Source organism: Carcharhinus amblyrhynchos, chromosome 11 (assembly GCF_965287045.1).
Source record: "Carcharhinus amblyrhynchos chromosome 11, sCarAmb.v2.hapA, whole genome shotgun sequence".
NCBI lineage: Eukaryota > Metazoa > Chordata > Chondrichthyes > Carcharhiniformes > Carcharhinidae > Carcharhinus > Carcharhinus amblyrhynchos.
In genome coordinates, this window is record NC_137334.1 from 79,562,242 (window position 1) to 79,587,228 (window position 24,987).

The 24,987-nt window shown below is 41.8% G+C and overlaps 1 protein-coding gene across 39 annotated transcripts in view; it reads right to left on the reverse strand.

Annotated features, from left to right (window-relative positions):
• The window catches only part of neb (nebulin), a 283,417-nt gene that overhangs the window by 19,634 nt on the left and 238,796 nt on the right, over positions 1 to 24,987 (reverse strand). For 14 of the 39 annotated variants that reach the window (XM_080199424.1, XM_080199416.1, XM_080199415.1 and 11 more), the window contains 11 exons: positions 24,577 to 24,669; positions 21,341 to 21,433; positions 19,917 to 20,009; positions 18,667 to 18,759; positions 17,020 to 17,112; positions 12,915 to 13,007; positions 9,741 to 9,833; positions 7,851 to 7,943; positions 3,491 to 3,583; positions 2,512 to 2,604; positions 445 to 537 (listed from right to left, as the gene is read on the reverse strand). The exons of 2 other annotated variants lie outside the window; for them this stretch is intronic. In XM_080199424.1, the coding sequence (XP_080055550.1) occupies positions 445 to 537; positions 2,512 to 2,604; positions 3,491 to 3,583; positions 7,851 to 7,943; positions 9,741 to 9,833; positions 12,915 to 13,007; positions 17,020 to 17,112; positions 18,667 to 18,759; positions 19,917 to 20,009; positions 21,341 to 21,433; positions 24,577 to 24,669 (1,023 nt within the window). The remainder of the gene's footprint in view (positions 1 to 444; positions 538 to 2,511; positions 2,605 to 3,490; positions 3,584 to 7,850; positions 7,944 to 9,740; positions 9,834 to 12,914; positions 13,008 to 17,019; positions 17,113 to 18,666; positions 18,760 to 19,916; positions 20,010 to 21,340; positions 21,434 to 24,576; positions 24,670 to 24,987) is intronic. 23 more of the 39 variants (XM_080199423.1, XM_080199431.1, XM_080199452.1 and 20 more) reach the window with 20 other exon arrangements.

The window sequence follows — 24,987 nt, forward strand, 5'->3', positions numbered from 1 at the left end:
AAATTTAGCATGGCCAATGCACCTAACCAGCACATCTTTCGGGATCGCGGGAGAAACTGGAGCATCTGGAGGAAACCCATGCAAACACGGGGAGAATGTGCAGACTCTGCACAAACAGTGATCCAAGCTGGAAATTGAACCTGGGTCCGTGGTGCTGTGAGGCAGCAGTGATAACCACTGTGCCACCAGGCTGCCCCAATAAACCACATATCCTAAGGCAGCCTCATTATAAAATCCTTTAAAATTGGCACAGTCCTGCCCTGGTGTAAGTTCCACAAAAATTACACATTTCAAAAAACAAAATCAGAAAAAATAATGTAAATATGAACACACGGGATGATAAATAAAGCAAGTGAGAAAAACACTGTAGTTGTATGACTTGTGTTTAGTGCTGTGGGAGGGTGAAATCACAGGTTAGCGCAGGGAGTCAAAACCAGCAGCTACCGAGCTGATGTTCTTCTGCGTCTCTTTTACACGCTTCACCTCCGGGAGATCAGAAATTGCAGTTCCTTTCCCAATACATTCCTTGTACTTGATCTACAGAGTGCGTAGATCAGGAAAGAAAAGGACAAACTGTCAGCACACGACACACAGCAACACATAGAGCTACACAAACCGCAGCAATTTACACAGTTCTGATAAAGAGGAGGATTAAACTGGTGGATTAGATTATGTTATCAAAACACCATTTAACTATTCTCAAAGTAGTCACAAGTTATCAAAAAAACACCGAGGATGAAATCCAACCTTCTGAAGTTCCATGTGATGTCCGTATGAAATGAAGCAGGTTTAGAAATGAATGATTGTTAGTTAGAAAATGGAAAATTCATTAGTTAAAATCAAATTAAGCTCCAGCGTACCAGTTACAAGTTCAGCAAAATGGTCACTGTAAAGGAACGCAGGTGGTCGCGGCAGAATTCCTCACGCTTTCATCCCTGTAAATAATGCCGCGATCATGCCCAGAAATGCCCTCCAGCATTAATCTTGGCGTCGAATCTCGGGTTAATCGCACCTCATTAGTACAGGGCAAGCCCCACTTCAGACACATCCCTGCCACTGACCTGTCCCATGGCTACTCGAGACTCCAGTGATTATTTGGTCATGGGGCAGACGGAGATTGCCCTCAGCCCTCAGCCCATCCATGCTCATGAGAAAGAAGTAGAACTGCAATAATTTTACTCTTCTAAGCTGCTGGACCAGTAACGATTTCAATGGTTGGGCCCATGGTTGGGTTTGTAAAGACCAGAATGCCTACACTCATTCAATCTACTCATAATTTACAACGTCACCCCTCCAGGCTCAGGAATGGAAACTCTTGCTACATTGAGTCCTCACCTCTGGTTGCAGTGTCTGCATGGCTGATAAGGGACAAACAGAGGACCCACTCTTTAAAAAAGAGCCGGGAAGCTCCTGAAATAGTGAGCAACCAACGAAACCAAGATTTGCCCACTTTACAGCCGGTTCTGCCAGAGATGCAGAAGGAGATTGTGAAAACCATGTACGGAATATCCTCCTGCACCTCTGCCCAGGTATACTGCAATGATTGCTAAAAAAAAACATGAAATTGTACTTTGTTGTTTTAGCAAATATTCACTGTACAAAACCCTGGTCTAAACGACAACTAAACACAGCTTCTTGCAATTCAAGTTGATGGTGAACCACATTGAAAAATTTGAAATTACAATTCAGAAAGTCATGCAGGAACCAAACTTCAAATTCAACTCATTGAAAATCAGATTGCTCTGATTCTGAAGGGTGGCACAGCAACTAACACTGCTTCCTCACAGCGCCAGGGGCCCAGGTTCGTTTCCTGGCTCAGGTCACTGTCTGTGTGGAGTCTGCACATTCTCCCCATGTCAGAGTGGGTTTCCTCCGGGTGCTCCAGTTTCCTCCCACAGTCCAAAGATGTGCAGGTTAGGTGGATTGGCCAAACTAAATTGCCCATAGTGTCAGGGGGTTAGCAGGGTAAATAAGTGGGGTTATGGGGATCAGGCCTGGGAGGGATTGTGATTGGTGCAGACTCGATGGGCCAAATGGCCTCTCTCGACCCTGTTGGAATTCTAAGTTCAGATTTAGATTCCAAAACATGACAGATTTTGTCTGTAAAAGCCTTTTTGGCATATATTTCAGATGTGATATGCAATAAAGCTGCATTGCCATTGATTTAGCTTATTCATTATGGTTTATTACAAGGGAGACCAGGACTGCCAACATACCCACTTCAAGCCTAGCATTCTTAGTTAGCTTTCAGTGGAATCATCCTCAAAGAGCCACAACCCTGGGTTAGTTACACAAATATCAAAAAAAAGTTATAACAAATTTCAGATATCTTGTGGGAAAAAAAAATTGCTATTAATTATGTTTCAACAGTCAGGGGAAATTTGTTAAAGTGATATTGGAGAGTAAACTGTGTAAAGGAGGAGTCGTGTAAATCGTGATTTAGTGTGAGGAAAGGTTGGGTAGTAAGGGGCTTGGATCATGGGTTAACAGAGGAATCAAACCAACAGCTACCGAGCTGATGTTCTTCTGCGTCTCCTTCACACGCTGCACCTCAGGCAGGTCAGAGATTGCGGTTCCTTGGCCAACATTTTCCTTGTATTTGATCTACAAATTGTGCAGATCGGGAGGGAAAGGACAAACAGTCAGCACAAGACAAACAACAGCAACTCGCATTTGCACGGAACGTGAACATAGTAAGAGGTCCCATTGCCTTTCAGAGGAGCAATTTCAAACATAGTTTGACACGGAGTTACACAAAAGATTGGACAATGAGAACAAGTTTTGATTAAGGATTGACTTAATATTGGAAGCAGAAGTCAAGAGACAGAGGGGTTTAGGGAGGGCTCTGAGAGCTACATCAACACATAAGACTTCATACAAACAATGTCAAGTCACAAGAGATTGGGATTGGCCCAGTGGATGAAAGCATCAGCCAATTTGGCACTAGTTCACACACAAACAAGAAAGCAGCCTTGGTTTAATTCCCAATATGTAATGAGTGGTAACTATGGCAACAATTGAAGAGCTACAATTGACCTCAGCACCACGGGGACTAAGAAGGGAGAATTAACCAGGGATGCCAATGCTCATTTCATCCAGTGATATCTGCTTCTGCAATATCAGGATGAATCTCTATAGTGATGCTTCCACAGTTGAACTGCCAACTTAGGAGCCAAACTCACACCTGGGTGAGATGGTGGTGGGTTGCCAGAGCATGAACTTACCTGCAGAATTTGAAAATCTTAAAGATCAATCTGGAATCAAAAATCTCTTTAAAAAAATCTTGTAAGTTCTGTTTTGATGATAATATAAGTTCGGGCAAAATGTTAACTTTGTATTTCTGATTCAAATTTCACGTTCTAAAGACTGTCAAAATTGATAAAGATTTATAAAAATTACATCAGTTGTCCTTAATGGCAGAAAATTTTGGACGGGGGAGAGTGCGCGGAATCATAAGTTTAAAAAAAGCAGGAATCAAATTGGCAACTACCGAGCTGACGTTCTTCTGCGATTTCTTCACACGCTGCACCTCAGGCAGGTCAGAGATTGCAGTTCCTTGACCAACATTTTCCTTGTATTTGATCTACGAAGTGTGCAGATCGGGAAGGAAAGGACAAACTGTCAACACGTGACAAACAATAAAAACAGCTAACATTTATCTCAGACCTTTAACATAGCAAACATCCTATGACATTTGACAGGAACCATTAACAAATAAAACTGAACACCTAAGGCAACATTAGAACAGCAGAGACAGGTGTTAAGGAGACTGTAGGGTATTCCTTTGAATACGGTCTTGGGACATTTTTGGGGGAAGTCACGTGCCCTTTGGGGAGGTCAGGTGCTCTTCTGGAGAGGTAAGATGTTCCTCAGTATTGTTAAAAGCAAACATGAATGTGCAGAAAAACTGCGCAAACTTACCACCTGTCAAACTCATTGGAACTGTTGGAAGTACCAAAATGAACTGTCAAGGACAACTGTCAAGCCATCAAGACATATATAAGTCCTACCCTTCAGAAAAATTATCTGCAATGTTCCTGTCTAAATTATTATTTGCTATTTCACTCTCTGTCTCGACACAAGCCTGAGGGCTACATTACTAGGTTAAAGATGCACAAAGTCTTTTATCATAGTAGTGTTCCTAGCATTCTGAAGGTTGATCGATAGCTTCAAGTGGTTATAGATTCTGAAGTGGGACTATGAATTCCAATGTTTGTTTTTATCATATATGGGATTATGTTGTTGAAAGAAAGTAAATGTAGTAAATGGTTATTTAAGAATTTCTTTAAAATACCGTTTGCATTTCATATATACAACTATATTTTCTTCATCTTGGCATGACTCCTGAGGTCTGCCCATGGTGGATTCTGGGTGATTTGGCATGATAAATGTAAGGGAAAAAGGTGGTGGGTGGTGCATGGGTTAGATTGGCACAGGATCCATTAAGCACCATGGGGGACACAATTTGAAATGGAGGGTATGAGTGAATAAATGGGATTAGGTTGGCATAGAGCCCGCGAGGGGTCATGGGGGTGGGTGGGGGCATGAATTGGCATGAATGGGGCATAGGGAGCTTGTAGAGGTTGAGTGAGCATGAGGGGTGAGAATTCAAGGGCTGTTTATGCTTTTTAAAAGAAAACTATTGGCATGGAGCATGGAGGCAGTACTTCTGTCCAGCCTGTCACTGCACCTGGCAATCTCTGTCCTTAATCCAGGGCTGCATTGCCTGACTCCCAGAGAACACTACCACCTCATTATAAAAATCCCAATTTCCTGGGTGATCTTTTTCCTCGGCTGGGCTCGCGGAGTCAGGGCATGATCCAGGAACAGAAATCCCACCAATGTTTCGGTGATCCCGATATTATCTGCATTAAAAAAAATCTTAAACCCTAACCTCTGATTGAGAGATGATATAAGGGTGACATTGACAATGTGATTCAGTTGCATTATGGCACTGAAATCTGCTTAGCTGCTATTTCTTTGTAAACTGTAATTTATGCTATTGATGCTATATTTAAATTACAGTCATGGTTTGATTTCCAGTGTGAATACTTTGTAATTCAAAAAAAATTCTTCACATGCATTATCATCATAGAACATAGAACATTACAGCGCAGAACAGGCCCTTCAGCCCACGATGTTGCGCCGACCAGTTAAAAAACAATGACCCTCTAACCTAAACCAATCCCTTTCCATCCATAAACCTATCCACGGATCTCTTAAACGCCCCCAAACTAGGCGCATCCACAACTGCAGCAGGCAGGGCATTCCAATCCCTCACCACCCTCTGGGTAAAGAACCTACCTCTGACATCCGTCCTATAACTACCCCCCCTTAATTTAAAGCTATGCCCCCTCGTGCTAGCTTTCTCCATCTGAGGAAAAAGGCTATCACTGTCCACCCTATCCAAACCTCTGATCATCTTATATGTTTCAATAAGGTCCCCTCGCAGCCGCCTTCTTTCTAATGAAAACAACCTCAAATCCCTCAGTCTCTCCTCATAGGACCTCTCCTCCATACCAGGCAACATCCTGGTAAACCTCCTCTGCACCCTCTCCAAAGCCTCCACATCCTTCCTATAATGTGAGGACCAGAACTGCACACAATACTCCAAGTGCAGACGCACCAGAGTTTTGTACAGTTGCAACATGACGCTGCGGCTCTTAAATTCAATCCCCCTAACAATAAACGCCAAGACACCGTATGCCTTCCTAACAACCCTATCTACTTGATTCCCAACTTTCAGGGATCTATGTACACATACACCTAGATCCCTCTGTTCATCCACACTATTCAGAGTCCTACCGTTAGCCCTAAACTCTACACATCCATTATTCCTGCCAAAGTGAATTACCTCACACTTTTCCGCATTAAACTCCATCCTCCACCTCTCGGCCCAGCTCTGCAACTTGACCAAGTCTCCCTGTAGACTAAGACACCCTTCCTCACTATCTACCACACCTCTGACTTTGGTGTCATCAGCAAATTTACTAATCCACCCAGCTATACCCTCATCCAGATCATTTATAAAAATTACAAACAGCAGTGGCCCCAAAACAGATCCCTGAGGCACACCACTTGTAACTGAACTCCATGTCGAATACTTACCATCAACCACTACCCTCTGTCTCCTATCCGCCAGCCAATTCCTAATCCAATTTCCTAAATCACCCTCAATCCCATACATCTGCAATTTCTGCAGAAGGCTTCCATGGTGAACATTATCAAACGCCTTACTAAAGTCCAAATACACCACGTCAACTGCCTTACCCCCATCCACCTCTTTGGTCACTTTCTCAAAAAACTCGATAAGGTTAGTAAGGCACGATCTACCCTCCACAAAACCATGCTGACTATCTCTAATCATTTCATTACTCTCCAAATAACTGTAATTCCTATCCCTAATAATTTTTTCTAAAACCTTACCCACAACAGAAGTAAGACTCACCGGTCTATAATTCCCGGGGATGTCTCTGTTCCCCTTCTTAAACAATGGGACGACATTCGCTAACCTCCAATCTTCTGGCACTATACCAGTGACCAACGACGACCTGAAGATCAGAGCCAGAGGCTCTGCAATCTCCTCCCTTGCCTCCCAGAGAATCCTAGGGTAGATCCCGTCTGGCCCAGGGGACTTATCTATTTTCAAACCCTCAAGAATAACTAGCACATCCTCCTTGTCAACTGCAATACTGTCCAGTTTACAACCCTGTAACCCAGTGTTCTCCACAGCTACATTTATGTCCCCCTGCGTGAACACCGAAGAGAAATATTGGTTCAATGCCTCTCCAATCTCTTCCGGTTCCACGCATAAATTCCCACTGCTGTCTCTAACTGGCCCTAATCTTGCCCTAACCAACCTTTTGTTCTTAACATATCTATAGAACGCCTTAGGATTCTCCTTAATCCTATCAGCCAAAGTCTTCTCATGTCCTCTTTTAGCCCTTCTTAACTCTCTCTTTAACTCCCTCCTAGCCAATCTAAAGCTCTCTAGTGCACTATCTGAGCCTTCAAGTCTCATCCGGACATAAGCCTCCTTTTTCTTTTTAACCAGCGAATCAACTTTCCTAGTGCACCACGGTTCCTTCGCTCGACCAATACCTCCTTGCCTGACAGGGACATACATATCAAGGACTCGCAGTAGCTGCTCCTTGAAAAAACTCCACATTTCGGACGTTCCGAGACCCTGTAGTCTCCTAGTCCAACCTATGCTTCCTAATTCTCTCCTAATAGCCTCATAATTACCCTTCCCCCAGCTAAAACTACTGACCCGAGGTTCCTGCCTATCCCTTTCCATCACTAAGGTGAACGTAACTGAATAGCAGTCTGCTGCTACAGACCGCTAGTGCTGGAGGGATCGGATGTGGTGGATGAGATTCCAATCCAGCAGGGGCTGCTTTGTCCTGGATGCTGTCAAGCTCTTGAGTATTTTTGTAGCTGCACCCATCCAGGAAAGTGGACAATATTCCATCACACTCCTGACTTGTGCCTTATGCTAAAGACTGTTTTGCTGTGGTTTTGTTGGGAACAGTAATGTATGCTATTGATGTTGTATTGATATTACAATCAAGCTTTTGTTATATTGCTTTTGGTGAGCAATGCACTATGTTAAAATGGTTGATCAAAAAAAAACCTTAATCATTAATTCTTCCCCTTCACACATGTCAAAATTGATTAAAGAAACTCTTACATTTCAGAAAATTGTTTCAAAATTTAGAGAAAGTTAAAATTGGAAAAAAGAGGCGAGGAAAGAATTTGCATTAATTGGTGTTTAGTGATCAGAGACAGCGGGCAATAAGAGCCTGGGTGAATCATAGGTTAAAAAAAGGGGGAGTCAAATGGGCTGCTACCGAGCTGATGTTCTTCTGAGTCTCCTTCACACGCTGCACTTCAGGGAGGTCAGAGATTGCAGTTCCGTGACCGACATTTTCCTTGTATTTGATCTACAAAGTGTGCAGATCGGGAAGGAAAGGACAAACTGTCAGCACATGACAAGCAAACAGTAACAACATAGCACCTTCAACATAGCAAAATGTCCTACGGCACTTTACAGCAGCAGACTTTGACACCATTGCACATGAAGGCAACACTAACATAGAGACATGGGTTTTAAGGGGTGGCGTAAAGCTTAAAGAAGAGGTAGAGAAGTGGAGAAGATTTGGGAGGGACTTCCATAGCTATAGTAGCTATAGTAGATATTATGCAAAGGATGTCAAGCCACAGATTGCATCACTCTATGCATTGGAATCTGCCTCATTGACCTACTGGGCAAAGGGATCAGCCAGTTCAGCACTAAATTGCACAAAGCGGTAAAACACTGTTGGCTCAGTTCCAGGTGGGTTTTAAGCACAGTGGTTAGCACTGCTGCCTCACAGTGCTCAGGACTTGGGTTTGATTCCTGGCTTAGGTCACTGCCTGTCAGGAATCTGCACATTCTCCCCATGTCTGTGTGGGTTTCCTCCGGGTGGTCCGGTTTCCTCCCACGGCTGACAGACTGGTTAGGTGCATTGGCCATGCTAAATTCTTCCTCAGTGAACACGAACAGGTGCCGGAGTGTGGCAATTAGGGGATTTTCACAGTAACTTCATCGCAGTGTTAATGTAAGCCTACTTGTGACTAATAAACTTTTTTATAAGCTTTAACATTTTTAGGACACAGCCACCCCAAAATGTGATGAGTGGGAATAGGCCTCAGCATCCCTGGGAAGGGAAACCTGGCTATGGTTGCTAATGTTGATATCTATCCAGCAATTTCTTCTCCTGCAAAGTCAGAGTGAAACTTCACAGTGATGCTTCCATCATTAAATAGCCTAACCATTATCCTAGCTTCCAGGAGAGACTCCACTTGGCAGAAATATTGTTGGATTGCTGGAGCGTGTATCTCTCCCACAATATCTGTCAGCCCCTTCAGCAAAGGAGGGCAGAAAGAAGGGAATCAAGTGTTGTTCAAAAAAATCATGCTGTTGAAGCTTTTCATCTTGCACTCACCAGGACAGATGCAAGAATGCCAAATTTCAAAGAGAACAACTATTTATACTGCATGAAAAAAGGGGTGACAAGTGGGTTCTCTGATTGGTTGTGATGTTGCCATGGCAAGTGCAACAGGGAGTTATTATCCCCCATACTTTTGTTTATTTATGAAAGGTGCAATGTTTGGGCACATTCCTTTTGCCTGCAGAAGGCAAGTCTCTACATTGAATCTATGTAGCTTCTAGCCTGTGTTAGTGAGCCACACAGTGCCCCTAAATTGGTTGTTTGTGTAATTCTTAGCATACTCAGGAGTGTTGAGTAGGTGCTGCCCAATCACAGAACCATATCTAATGTCAGACAGTATTTTGAGTTTTGATTGAGCACAGTTAGTACTCTGCCATATTGCAAACAGCTAAAGGGGACATGCTGTTTGATATGATCCAACAGTCAAGGGACAAATCGTTTAGGCATATGGCATCATTAATAATATAATGTGAAATCTAGGTTAAAATCTTATTAGCCATGATCTTAATGAATGCCATAACAAACTTGAGGGGCTGAATGGCCTGCTCCTGCTCCTCATTCGTATGTTCACATGAAGATTTCAAAATTTACTAAAAAAAACCTTAGGTAAATTCCACAAAAAATTCAAGAATTAAAAAATAAGATGAGAAAATAGAGGTAAGGGGTAGTAAGGTAGGGGTGAGGGGCAAGCTCAGTGTGACCATGAGATAAAAAAAACCACAGGAGGGAAATCAAACCCGCAGCTACCGAGCTGATGTTCTTCTGTGTCTCCTTCACGCGCTGCACCTCAGGGAGGTCAGAGATTGCAGTTCCTTGACCAACACCTTCCTTGTATTTGATCTACAAAGTGTGCAGTTTGGGAGGGAAAGGACAGACTATCAGCACAAGACAAACAAACAGCAACAACTGACATTTACCCAACACTTTGACATAATGAAAAATCCTCGGACACTTCACAAGAACCATTATTAAACAGTCTGACAATAAAACATGTAAGTCAATATTAGGACACAAGAGTAGGATTTAGGGATTGGGCTTAATGGAGCAAAGACGAGTAGAGAAGCAGAGAGATTTATGAAAGGACTTTCAGATCTACAGTAATGTGTAAACTTTATGCAATAACATCAAGTCACACCACATCTCTCTCATAGGCCTAGTGGGTAAAAGCATCAGCCAGTCTAGCACTTACACAAACCAGCAAGTGGCCTTGGTTTAATTCCCCATCTGTGTTAACATAGTAACCATGACAACTCATGAAGAAGAGCTGAATTCAAAGGTAAATGGCTAGTCTTGACATCAACACCAGAACTCTACCACCTTGCCCTCCACAAAATTGGAGTAGTTGAGGGTTGGACAATGGAAATGTCCGTTGACTTTGGGCGTGAATTTCCAGTCTCGTTTGAGTGAGGTGGTAAAATCATGCCCCGATGCAGAATTTGGCTGAGTGTGGCATTAAGGAACTGTGGAAAAACTGGTGTCACTGGGAATCGAGGGAAAGGTCTTTCTTGGTAGAGCCACGCCTAGCACAAATTAAGATGGTTGTGGTTATTGGAGATCAATCATTTGTCCTTGGACATCATTTCAGGAGTTCCTCAGGGTAGCGTCCTAGGCTCAACCATCATCGGCTGCTTCATCAATGATCTTCCCTCCGTCATACGATTCGAAGTTGGGATGTCCATTGATGATTACATAACGTTCAGTATCATTTGACCAGTTGCAACTTCTCAAATACTGAACCCATCTGTGTCCAGATGCAACAAGAACTGGACAGCATTCAGGTTTGGGATAATGAGTGGCAAGTAACAATCAGGTCACACAAGTACTGAGCAATGACCAACTCCAACATGAGAGAATTTGGCCATCTCCCTTGACATTCAATGGCATTGACGTCTCAGAAACTGACATGGGCTAGCCACATAAATGTTATGGCTACCAGAGCAGGTCAGAGTGTGGGGTTCTAAGGCGAGTAACTTGCCTGCTGACTGTCCAAAGCTTGTCCACAATTTACAATTCACAAGTCAGGAGTGTGATGGAATACCTTCCATTTGCCTAGAGGAAAGCAGCATCAACAATACATTCAGGAAAAAGCAATCCACTTAATCAGCACCCCATCCACCACATTCACTCCCTTGATTACTGCCACAGGAGCAGCAGTGTGTACTATATACAAGATGCACTGCAGCAACTCACCAAGGCTCCTTATACTGCACCTTTCAAACCTTCCAACCTCTACCACCTAGAAAGACAAGGGCAGCAGTCACATGGGAAAACCACCAGTTGCAAGTTCCCCTCCCAGCCACACACCATCCTGACTCGAACTATATTGCCAATCTTCAGCACTGCTGGGCCAAAATGTATTGTCAATCTCTAATTGCCCCTGACAGTGTGGTGCGCTGCAGTCCATTCAGTGTAGGTACACCCACAGTGCTGTTAGGGAGGGTGTTCCAGAATTTTGACCCAGTAACAGTGAAGGCACTGTGCGTATTACATCAAAATATACACTGGAGATCATAAAGGGTAACAGCAGGTTAGAAATGCAATTAATGTTTTCAAGTAAATGGCCTCAAATCATAGAGTGGCTTCATACTAAGTAGTTAAATAAAAAAAACTTCATACCATATCCCTTTCAATCTAATCACTTTGTTTTACTACTTTGTCTTCGAGTAATTTATGGACCTAATGGAGATGGGGAATGGATAGTTTGAACCTTAGTAGAGAAATTAAATATGATATCTTATGTTTAAGATAAATGTACCAGGCAATACCATTTACATTCAATATAACTTTATCACTAAATGGATTCCAATAGTTTCAAAAAGATTAACTTATTAAAACCATATGGCTCAATATGGATTCTTCCAAATTTTCAAGATGTTAGAAGTGAAGGACTGAGTTCTAGATTTCCAAAGGAATTCTGATTGGCAATCTCAAAAAGTGCACCCAGATTCAAAAATGTTAAACGTGAAGATCTGATTTCAAGATGATAAAAATATGGGGCTAAACTTTAACACTGAGGTTCAAAATCAAATTCCATCTTTTTGTTTTTATTTATTTGTGGGACATGGGTGTCGCTGGCTGGCCAGTATTTATTGCCCATCCCTAGTTACCCTTGAGAAGATGGTGGTGAGCTGCCTTCTTGAATCGCTGCAGTCCATGTTCTATGGGTTGATCCACAATGCCATTAGGGAGGGAATTCCAGCATTTTTACCCAGCAACTGCGAAGGAACGGCACTATGTTTCCAAGTCAGGATAGTGGCTTGGTGGGGAACTTGCAGGTGCTAGTGTGCCCATGTATCTGCTGCCCTTGTCCTTCTAGATGGAAGTGATCGTGAGTTTGGAAGTTGCTGTCTAAGGATCTTTGGTGAATTGATGCAGTGCATCTTGTAGATAATACACACTGCTGCTACAGAGCGCTAGTGGTGGAGGGATCGGATGTGGTGGGTGAGATTCCAATCAAGCAGGGGCTGCTTTGTCCTGGATGCTGTCAAGCTCTTGAGTATTTTTGCAGCTGCACCCATCCAGGAAAGTGGACAATATTCCATCACACTCCTGACTTGTGCCTTATGCTAAAGACTGTTTTGCTGTGGTTTTGTTGGGAACAGTAATGTATGCTATTGATGTTGTATTGATATTACAATCAAGCTTTTGTTATATTGCTTTTGGTGAGCAATGCACTATGTTAAAATGGTTGATCAAAAAAAAACCTTAATCATTAATTCTTCCCCTTCACACATGTCAAAATTGATTAAAGAAACTCTCACGTTTCAGAAAATTGTTTCAAAATTTAGAGAAAGTTAAAATTGGAAAAAAGAGGCGAGGAAAGAATTTGCATTAATTGGTGTTTAGTGATCAGAGACAGCGGGCAATAAGAGCCTGGGTGAATCATAGGTTAAAAAAAGGGGGAGTCAAATGGGCTGCTACCGAGCTGATGTTCTTCTGAGTCTCCTTCACACGCTGCACTTCAGGGAGGTCAGAGATTGCAGTTCCGTGACCGACATTTTCCTTGTATTTGATCTACAAAGTGTGCAGATCGGGAAGGAAAGGACAAACTGTCAGCACATGACAAGCAAACAGTAACAACATAGCACCTTCAACATAGTAAAATGTCCCACGGCACTTTACAGCAGCAGACTTTGACACCATTGCACATAAAAGCAACACTAACATAGAGACGTGGGTTTTAAGGGGGGGTGTAAAGCTTTAAGAAGAGGTAGAGAAGTGGAGAAGATTTGGGAGGGACTTCCATAGCTATAGTAGCTATAGTAGATTTTATGCATAAGATGTCAAGCCACAGACTGCATCATTCTACGCATTGGAATCTGCCTCATTGACCTACTGGGCAAAGGGATCAGCCAGTTCAGCACTAAATTGCACAAAGCGGTAAAACACTGTTGGCTCAGTTCCAGGTGGGTTTTAAGCACAGTGGTTAGCACTGCTGCCTCACAGTGCTCAGGACTTGGGTTTGATTCCTGGCTTAGGTCACTGCCTGTCAGGAATCTGCACATTCTCCCCGTGTCTGCGTGGGTTTCCTCCGAGTGCTCCAGTTTCCTCCCACGGCTGACAGGCTGGTTAGGTGCTGGTTAGGTGCATTGGCCATGCTAAATTCTTCCTCAGTGAACCCAAACAGGTGCCGGAGTGTGGCAATTAGGGGATTTTCACAGTAACTTCATCGCAGTGTTAATGTAAGCCTACTTGTGACTAATAAACTTTTTTATAAGCTTTAACATTTTTAGGACACAGCCACCCCAAAATGTGATGAGTGGGAATAGGCCTCAGCATCCCTGGGAAGGGAAACCTGGCTATGGTTGCTAATGTTGATATCTATCCAGCAATTTCTTCTCCTGCAAAGTCAGAGTGAAACTTCACAGTGATGCTTCCATCATTAAATAGCCTAACCATTATCCTAGCTTCCAGGAGAGACTCCACTTGGCAGAAATATTGTTGGATTGCTGGAGCGTGTATCTCTCCCACAATATCTGTCAGCCCCTTCAGCAAAGGAGGGCAGAAAGAGGGGAATCAAGTGTTGTTCAAAAAAATCATACTGTTGAAGCTTTTCATCTTGCACTCACCAGGACAGATGCAAGAATGCCAAATTTCAACGAGAACAACTATTTATACTGCATGAAAAAAGGGGTGACAAGTGGGTTCTCTGATTGGTTGTGATGTTGCCATGGCAAGTGCAACAGGGAGTTATTATCCCCCATACTTTTATTTATTTATGAAAGGTGCAATGTTTGGGCACATTCCTTTTGCCTGCAGAAGGCAAGTCTCTACATTGAATCTATGTAGCTTCTAGCCTGTGTCAGTGAGCCACACGGTGCCCCTAAATTGGTTGTTTGTGTAATTCTTAGCATACTCAGGAGTGTTGAGTAGGTGCTGCCCAATCACGGAACCATATCTAATGTCAGACAGTATTTTGAGTTTTGATTGAGCACAGTTAGTACTCTGCCATATTGCAAACAGCTAAAGGGGACATGCTGTTTGATATAATCCAACAGTCAAGGGACATATCGTTTAGGCATATGGCATCACACCGGCATGGATATACATACATTGTATTATTCACTTGGTAAATAAAACATCTTTTTGGCTTGACAGCAGTATCCACTCACTTTGCCGCTGCACAATATCTGCATGAAGCAGCTAACTTCACCTGTTACTCAAATATTTGGGATACTTTTCAGGGTAAATCTGAGGTAGACTTCTCATGTCTGAAAGTGACAGCCTTGGACCCATTTGTCACAATGCACAATACAAGTGAAAAAAATCAGGAAACAAACAGTCAGCTACTGGGTTGATGTTCTTCTGCATCTCCTTAGTGCGCTGTGCCTCAGAAAGGTCAGAGATTGCAGTTCCTTGACCCAATACTTTCCTTGTATTTGGTCTACAAACTGTGCAGATCAGGAAGGAAAGGGCAGGCTGTCAGCACATCTCACACACAAGCAGTGACAGTTATTGTACAGGGTGAAAACACCCATAACAACTATCATCAAACAAAATTTGACTGCAGGGAGACATCAGGACAGAATTGGTGGATTTTAATGAGTGACTTAAGTGAGGCAAGTGAAGCCCTGAGGTTAAGAGGTTGAGGGAGGGAATGGCAGAACTGTAGCAAAACATAGACATTTTACAAACAATATCAAGTCACAGACTACATAAACCCACACATGGAATTCTCTCCCATTGACCAACTGGAAAGGCAGCAGCCAGTCTTGTTTTGACTCTCAAAAACCCATAAGTGCCCTTGGTCAGTTTTGAGGCCATCACCATGAGAACATAAATACAATGGGGGAGGTGATTGCCTAGTGGCGTTATCGCTAGACTATTAATCCAGAAGTTCAGCTAATGTTCTGGGGACCCGGTTCGAAACAGATGGTGGAATTTGAATTCAATAAAAAATACCTATTAAGAATCTATGATGACCATGAAACTATTGTCAATTGTCGGAAAAACCCATCTGGTTTACTAATGACCACTGGGGAAGGAAATCTGTCATCCATACCTGGTCTGGCCTCCAGAGCCACAGCAATGTGGTTGACTGCAACTGCTCTCCAAGGACAACTAGGGATGGTCAAATGCTGGCCAACCAGTGGTACCCATATCTCATGAATGAACAAAAAATAAAATCTGACTTCAGCAGTTTGGAAGGGAAAAGTCAACCAGAGATACCAATGTCGACATCTATCCAGCAATTTCTGGTTCAGCAGTCAGGATGAAGCTTTATAGTAATGATGCATGGCTGAATAGGCTACACATTATCTAAGCTTAGCGAAGAAGGGCCACTTGGATGAGATGATGGAGGGTTGTCAGTATATGTATCTATGCCACAACATTAGTCAGCCCCTTCAGCAAATGAGGACTGAAAGTATATGTAATGTCAAACTACACAATACAGACCAAAGGGGGAAACTCAGATTTCATTGATAACATTCTGATTTATAGATCTCAAAATTAATCCAGATTCCCAAACCTTAAATACTAATAGAATCATAGAGTCAGAGATTTACAGCATGGAAACTGGCCTTTTGGCCCAACTTGTCCATGCTGCCTCTTAATCCCTAAACTAGTCCCAATTCCCCACATTTAGCCCATATCCCTCTATACCCACCTTACCTATGTAACTGTCTAAACACTTTTTAAAAGACAATATTTTATATTGTCTTATAGTATCCACCACTACTACTATCTCTGGCAGCTTGTTCCTGATACTCACCACCCTCCATGTGAAAAGAATTGCCCCTCTAGCCCCTTTTGTATCTCTCCCCTCTCACCTTAAACCAACGCCCTCTAATTTTAGTCTCCTTTGGGAAAAGATATTGACTATCTAGCTGATCTATGCTAAGTTCTGATTCTGAAGTAATAAAAGTAGGGGGAGAAACATTAACTTCAAATTAATGATTCTTGATTTAAATTCTTGCTTTGTTTTTTATGTTATAAATAGTATTGCAATCACACAGTTTCCTTTTTTAAAATCCTTTTGTGTATGTGGACATTGGTGGCTAGGCCAGCATTTATTGCCTTTCCCTAATTGCACTTGAGGGGTCAGTTATGAATCAACCACATTGCTGTGGGTTTGGAGTCACATATAGGCCAGGCCAGGTAAGGACAACAGATTTCCTTCCCGAAGGGGACATTAGTGAACAATCAACAACGTTTCATGGTCATAATTAGAATTCAAATTTCACCATCTCCTGTGGTGGGATTTGAACCCAGGCCTCCAGAACATTACCCAGAGGTCTGTAGATTATTAATCCGGTGATAGTACCATTAGACAATGTCTCCCCAAGCTTATGTTGCTTTTTACTTTTTCACTGCAATGCGTTGAACAGCCTGTCAAAAATAGGTGATTCATTATAAATGTCAAATATCATAAATTCCACAAAAAATTTCGTGAATTAAAAACTGATGAAATAAATTTTTTTAAAAAATGAGAAAAAAAGGTCAGTAATTGTAATTGTTGGTAAAAAAAAATTGTCCAGTAGAAGGATTATGGGTTAAAAAAAGGGGGAATCAAATTGGCAGCTACCGAGCTGATGTTCTTCTGCGACTCCTTCACACGCTTCACCTCAGGGAGGTCAGAGATTGCAGTTCCGTGACCAACATTTTCCTTGTATTTGATCTACAAAAATGTGCAGATCGGGAGGGAAAGGACAAACTGTCAGCACAAGACAAACAAACAACAAAAAACCAACTGGCATTGAGATGACACCTTTATCGTAGTAAAACATCCCAAAATACTTCAGAGGTGCCATTATTGAACAAAATTTGATACTAAAGCACACGAGACAGTATGAAGAAAGAAGAGGCAGTTTGTAAGAGGGGTCTTAGGTGAGAAGACAGAGTTATAGAAGCAGGGAAGATCAGGGAGGTAATCCCAGTGCTACAATAAGATGATAGACTTTATACAAATAATGTCGAGCCACAGACTACACCAAACTAGACATTGGAGGGTGCTATGGTGGCACAGTGGTTGGCACTGCTGCTCACAGCAGCAGGGATCTGAGTTCAATTCTGGCCTTAAGTGATTGTCCGTGTGGAGTTTGCATGAGTTTCTATCCACAGTCCAAAGATGCCTAGTTTAGATGGATTGACCATGGTACATGTATGGGGTTTGGGGGGAGGCGGGAGGAGGTGGGGTCGGGGGGTGGGGTAGGGAAGAGTAGGAGGCCTGAGTAACATTCTCGGTCAGAAAATCGGCACAGATTTGATAGGCTAAATAGCCTCTTTCTGGACTACAGGGATTCTATAATTCTATGAGCTCCATCAATGGCCTGGTGGGTAAGAGAATAAACCAGTCTGGCACTAATACATGCAAACTTTTGAGGCCCAAGCTCGATTCCCAGTCCATGTTGAGTTAGGCAACACACAAAGAAACTATATACTGGCTTCAGAGGCTTTGATAAAGGATGGAAAGCTCAGGCGGGAAGGCAAATGTTGATGCGTATCTTGGAACTTCAGCTGCAGAAGCGTGAGGGGGAATCTTCATAAAGATGCTGCAACAGTTGAATAGCCTACTCATCATCTAAGCTTCCAGAAGCACTTGCATGGTGTCAGGGTGCTGGAGCACAAGTGTACCATGATCTTTGTCAGTCCTTCAGCAAAGGAGGGCAGAAGGTGGGGCAGAATAACGTGCATCTCAAATCAGACAACACACTGCAAGCTAAAGGGGAAAATTCTGAATTCTCCAATGAAATTTCAGTTTGGGGATCTCAACAACTAATCTGGATTTAAAATCTTAGACACTAAGTTCTGAATCACAGGTAATTAAAGTTTAGGGCTACATGTTAACTTGGAGGTTCTTATTCAAATTCCATCATGGTTCTAAAGCCTGTTTATCTGATTTTTTTTGGATGTGGTGTATTCATATTGCCATCATGATTTTATTATGTTTCTTTTCATCTACTTTCTCACAGCATTATAAAGTCTGACCAAAATTTCTGGCACATTATCTCCCCCATCCTCAAATCTACAATATCAAAGTCGATTTAAAAAAATGTGAGTGAATTCTTCAAAAAAAAGTGTGAAGAATTAGAAAATGTTAAAATATAACTGGAAAAAAAAAGAGGATCGAGGAATACTGTTAATTGTGTTTAGGGGTATCGGAAATGTAGGGTAGTAAGTTCTGGTGCTGTGGTTATAAAAAGGGGGGAATCAAATTGGTTTTGGTAGCTACCGAGCTGATGTTCTTCTGTGTCTCCTTCACACGCTTCACCTCAGGAAGGTCAGAGATTGCGGTTCCGTGACCAACATTTTCCTTGTATTTGATCTACAATGTTTGCAGATCGGGAAGGAAAGGACAAACTGTAAGCATCTGACAAACAAACAGCAACGCACACACACTTTCTGCCAACATCATCAAGACACACACTGCGCCAAACTACACATTGGGTCCTCCTGCATTGGTTTAGTGGATAAAACAACGTACCCACTCGTACACTGGACAAACGAGCAAGTCCCTGATCAATACTATTGCCCCTTGCCATTCATTAGAATGCAAATGGAGGTGGCAGGAGGGCATTTCTAGAATGGTGACAGGGACTTACCCACGGCTTGCCCGCTCCAATCTGGCCAACTGTAATTTCAAATTGCCAGTGGCCAGGATACTTGGCCCAAAACCTATAAGGTCCTCTTAAAATGTCCAAATCAGGCTCTTATCATCTCAGTTGAACCTAATAAGAGGCTTGAGTGGGTAGTGTTGACAGAATCCCAATGAACCCAAACCAGGTGGAACAGCAGCCATTACAGATAGTCTTCTATCCCTTGCTAAAATCTATCCAGGTGTTGGCAGATGAATTTGTGACTCGCCCTGATACCTTCTCAATCATCATCCTGCTCTGAGTTAAAATTGAGACCTCTGCTTCATTCTCATTTAAACTCCTATAGTAGACAGAACGACATTGAGCAGGCCTCAACTTCCTTAGGCTAGAAAGGAGGAAAAAAAAACAGCCAATATTTCCGCTCTCCAGATACTTATTTCCCACGATGGAAAGCCTAATCCACACAGGGCATAATGGCCAGGGTGGAAACGCACTAATGTACTATATGTATTCACATATCAACATAAATTGACTCTCCTTCACCAGAAGGCAGTGAGCAGAATAGAAAAAAAACATACACTACATCAAATTACACACTGCAAGCATAAAAAGGCAACTTCAGGTTAAGTAGGTAATCTACTTTTGTTTCGCTTTTTGTTAGGACAGGTGATTAGGTGGGCCAGGGTTTTGTTTCCGCATTCATTTTGAACTTGACAAACCCTTCAGTTAATTCCAAAAAGAAAAAGAAAAATTAGAATATAAGTTCTAGTGAAATCGAAATAAATTAGATTGAGAAATTTTGTGAATTATGTTTAGTGCAAGGAAGGTTTGGGTAGTAAAGGAGGATTATGTTGTAACACAGAAGGGAATCATAATTGGCCGCTACCGAGCTGATGTTCTTCTGCGTCTCCTTCACACGCTGCACCTCAGGCAGGTCAGAGATTGCGGTTCCTTGACCAACACTTTCCTTGTATTTGATCTACAAAGTGTGCAGATCGGGAAGGAAAGGACAAAGTATAAATGGATGACGAACACTAACAAATAGATTGAGACAAGCTACAAATCACCGTGTTTTAGACACTGAGACAAACTGCAAACATCAAGCTACACAGAATAAATGAAGAACGGAACTCTTGTATTACACCGACCAACACACAACCAACGAACTAAAATTAACTTTGATCTACGACTTTAACACAATTTGATATATTATTTGCAATTATATGAACTTTGTATGTGTGTGGCATTAGGAAAAACATATTTAATCATGAGCTTGGTTTTCTTACGCAGATAACCAATTAGTTTTAATCTTAGAATCAATGTCATTTAAAGGCTTAGTCAACTGAAATGCCCAAAGTTCCAGGATTATGTCCAATATGCACAACAATTTTGTTTTAATAGTTTTTACAAGTGTGTTCAAAAGTAGTTAGGTTGGAGACATATGGATGGCCAAGTGATGTAAAAAAAATTACTTGCAATCAATTTTTTTTGATCAAACTACAAATGAAACAAATTTAAAATCCACAAATAAAAATCTGATTTCAAAATTCAAAAAAAGCATTAGTTTCCAAACCCCCATTCATTTTTGGTTAGTTCCAAAGTGAATCCAGATTTGGAGATCCTAAATGTACATCTTGACTTCAAGATTTCAAAAGTGGTGATCTATATTTGAACCTGAAGCTTAGATTCATCCATCTTAAATTTTCCCATTAAGCCTTGACTGTTTGAGTATCTCCGTCTAGCAAGGGGTGAGATTCTGGCCTCTCCTCAGCATTTTTCTTGGTGGCGGGCGGCAGCCGCTGTCAATGGGGATTCCCAATGAAACCACCATGCATTGCCAGGAAACCCACAGCAGGGAATGCACTGCCGATGGGTAAAGAGAATTTGGCCAGAACGAACGGCGGGTGAATTCCGGCCAATATTTAATGCAGGCGTATGTGTCTATAACAAAGCTTTCTGATGCACATGGAGGGGGGAGTTTTCCCATCCCACCCACCACAGGAATTGTAGCAGGCAGGGGGGGTGGATCACGGAAAGGTCCTTTGACCCCGGGTGGGATTTTCCGGTTTTGGGGCTGGAAAGTCCCATCCATTGTCTTTCTTTCGTTTAATTCCCACATGGAGCTCTTAGTCACTTTTTGTCCTAAAAAAATCCTCACCAAAATCGTTCCCATTTCAAAAATGTAAATGAGTTAGGATGATTTGAAAAATAAGGTAGAAATGACGGAGAGAATGAACTTTAGTGATGATAATGGGTTAGGTGGTCTGGATGGATGATGGGATGAGGGGAGGGAATGAAAGCAGCAGCTACCGAGCTGATGTTCTTCTGCGTCTCCTTCACGCGCTGGACCTCAGGGAGGTCAGAGATTGCAGTTCCTTGACCAACACCTTCCTTGTATTTGATCTACAGAAATGTGCAGATCGGGAAGGAAAGGACAAACAGTCAGCACATATTTTGGTCAAACTGTAATCCACATTAAATTACACGCCGCATCAGATTGCAGATGGCAGTAAACAGTGTACTGCAGCACATGTAACAAAGGTGATCTGCCTCCAACTGTGTATTAACTAATTTGTTAACTGCTCTTAACGCACTGAGTAATCTTTGTTTTATTAACACTTATTATTTCAAACTATCTGGAATTATTTACAGTAAGTAGTTTCACAACACTAGGTTAAAATCCTGTTCGTGCTACCAAATAAACCTGTTGGACTTTAACCTAGTATTGTGAGACTACTTACTGTGCTTCCCCCAGTCCAACGCTGGCATCTCCACATCAGGAATTATTTAGTTAAAGGTTGCTGGTGAATTAGAATTTAGCTTAATTCTTTGAAGAAGAGGAAAGGATACAAACCAAAGGATTTAGTCACAGCACCAGCTCCAAGTTAGAAAAATTAAACTCAGCGTTACAATTAGCTTTGTTGCATTGGTTTTAAAGGAAGGGGGTGAATTTCCACAGGGATTCTCCTGGTGGGAGGGTGCTGACCCTGTTAGTTTTGGTTTTCCACAGAACTTCTGACAAAGATGACAATGGACGTGGAGAATTTTGTCAAAATTCACCTCCAGCAAACCTTGTGAAAGTGACTGGTGTTAAATCTCAAAAAAACACAAGGTAAGTCAGGTTAGGTTAACTTTCAAAATGAACCAGAACACAGATTCATGACTTCCATCATTGATAGAGTAACCCAGGCTATGGCTTTAGCATGTTCATAAAGATTTGAGAGTTTGGGATCCCCCAAATCAGCCTTGTTGACTACCATAAAATAACTATACTTGAAGATTTGAACCTATATTCAACATTGTAACACATCAGTATCAAAGGCTTTTCCACTTATTTAATGTGCCTTGGACTTCATTTAGGATGAACCAGATTCCTGATCTCAATGATATGGGGTGCTTCTCTCAGCTCAGGTTAACATGAGTGCGTTCAGAAGATATTTTTCACTGATCATTCCTGCTTTTGGAGCTTGAAAATGACTCATTTTTCAGATGACACAATCCACCAGAGCGTCTAATTACTGTGAATTGGATCTGATAAAGATTGGATTACAAGGGCAATTGTCTATGTCTTTCTGCTTAGAGGAATGGAGCAATCCAATGTTTCTGACTGAGTTATAACACACCTTTGTGTACATTGCAGCATACAACTCACTTTATCTCAGCTGTGCCCAAAAGGTTTTGCAAAACACGAGGACCACTGTAGCTCTGAATTCACACCGTTTGTAAGTAGCAACACTGAAAAAACTTGGAAGCTACCTTTAAAAAAGAACTCTCAGGCTGTGATGTTTAAGGCAAGCATGCATGCATAGTTTCCAAGTAGCTTTAAGTTTCTGATCTTGAACTGTATGCAAAGCCCAAGGCCAGAAAAAACACGTGGGGGCCTCAGTAGCCTACTGGCATTCACCACCACCAGAGAAAGCTACCCAAGTCCCCTTGATGAATGAATGTTACCAGGAGTGCTACAATTTGACGTATCTTACACTGACACAACGCAGCAACACAAATGCAACATTAATTAATCACATACTCCTGATCGTTTTTTCCTGAGTTGTTTAAATATACACCAGGATAAATCTACAGTCTTGAAATTTGTCAATAATTGAACTCAGCTGAGGGCCTGAGGCTGAATGGTAATGTAAATCTGATAAATATTTTTTCTCAGGATGACACTGGGAAGTCCAATTTTTTTGCACTTCCTTAATATGCAGAAACAGGCCATTCTACCCATCTAAAGCATGCTGCCGTTAATGCTTCACTTGAGACTTTTCCCATCTAAATCAATCAGCATAACACTCTATTCCCTTCCTCCCCCATCACTAATGTAATTTCTCTTTGACTATTATTTGCCTCAACGATTCCCTGTGTTAGCAAGTTCCGTATTCTTGCCACACTCACATCAACCAGGATACAGTTGATCAAGAGGGTCTTCTTCTTGAGTTACATGAGCAAGGATTGAAGCTAAACTTATACAAGATACTCATTTGACCTCAACTGGAGTACTAGGTACAATTCTGGGTACCACATCATAGGAAGGATGTGGATGCATTGGAGAGAGTGCATAGGAGGTTTACAAGAATGGTTTCAGGGATGAGACTCTTCAGTTATAAAGATAGATTGGAGAGGATGGGATTGTTCTCCTTGGAGAGAAGTAGGTTAGGTGTAGATTTGATACAGATCATGAGGGTGCTGGGCAGGATAGATATGGAGAAATTGTTCCTGCTCATAGAAGGATCGAGAACGAGAGGGCACATATTTAAAGCGATTTACAAAAGAAGCAAATTAGAACTGAAACTTTTTGATGCAATGTGTGGTTTGGGTCAGGAATGCACTGCCTGGAAGTGTGGGGGAGGCAGGTTCAACTGAGGCTTTTGAGGGGGCATAAGGTGATTATTTGAACAGGAATAATGTGCAGGGGTATGGGAAAACGGCAATAAGTTGTGATGTTCATTTGGACAGCCGGTGCACACAACATGATGGGTCAAATAGCCTTCTTCTGCACAGTAACAATTCTGAGATTCTGAGCAGCTGGGCCATTTCAGTGTTTAGAGTAACATAAACAGCGGACAGGCAAGAATAGCTGTTTTCCTTCCATAAAGGCCAGTTGGGTTTTATTGATAATCCAACAATCACTTTTACTGATATCAGCTTTTATTTCCAGAGCTTTTTATTAAATGATCAGCTGGAATTCCCCTGGGGGAAGTTGAATGCGTGTTTCCTGGATTATTAGTCTTGGACCTTTGGATTATGCTCATGTAGTATAACCACTACCGAAACCATCTTGCGCACATTGTCTTAATTACAGTCCTTATATCTTCAGAAAATTTGAACTAAAAACACAGACACTTGCAAATATTTTTTCTGAGGGTTTTCCACACTGCATTGCAAATCCTAAAAGTATCATAATCTGGGTTATCTGAGAATTTAGCTGATTATGTAACTGCTATTATTAGGACAAATTTCACACAGGTGAAAACAAGATTAAGAGGTTGAGAATTGTGTAAATTGAGGGATTAGCAAATTAGGGTTGGGGCTGTCGTGAATTGTACCGAACTAATGGCCTCCTGTGTTCTTTTGACTCTCTCCATCTCTGGTGTTTCTTTAATTGATGTCCCTGTACCAATCTCTTCTTTATATGCGATCTTGACACACACAAAAGCAAGGCATTAAAATGAAGGGAAGAACGGAGATAGTTCTGTAGCCAAATTGAGACTATCTAAAACAGGCATGATTCAGTAACAAGTCAGCAGAGATTGCAAGTAAAAGACCAATTAAACTAGAAACCTGTACGAGACTGATAAAAACAACCACGAGAGTTAACTGTGAACTAATGAAAAACCACAAAATAAATAAAGGCAAGAAAAACATTTAAAAGACATCACGTGTAATAATGAATATGTCTATTATTAGAAAATATCTGCATAATTGTAGAATCAAACTAAACTTTGAGTATTGTTAGC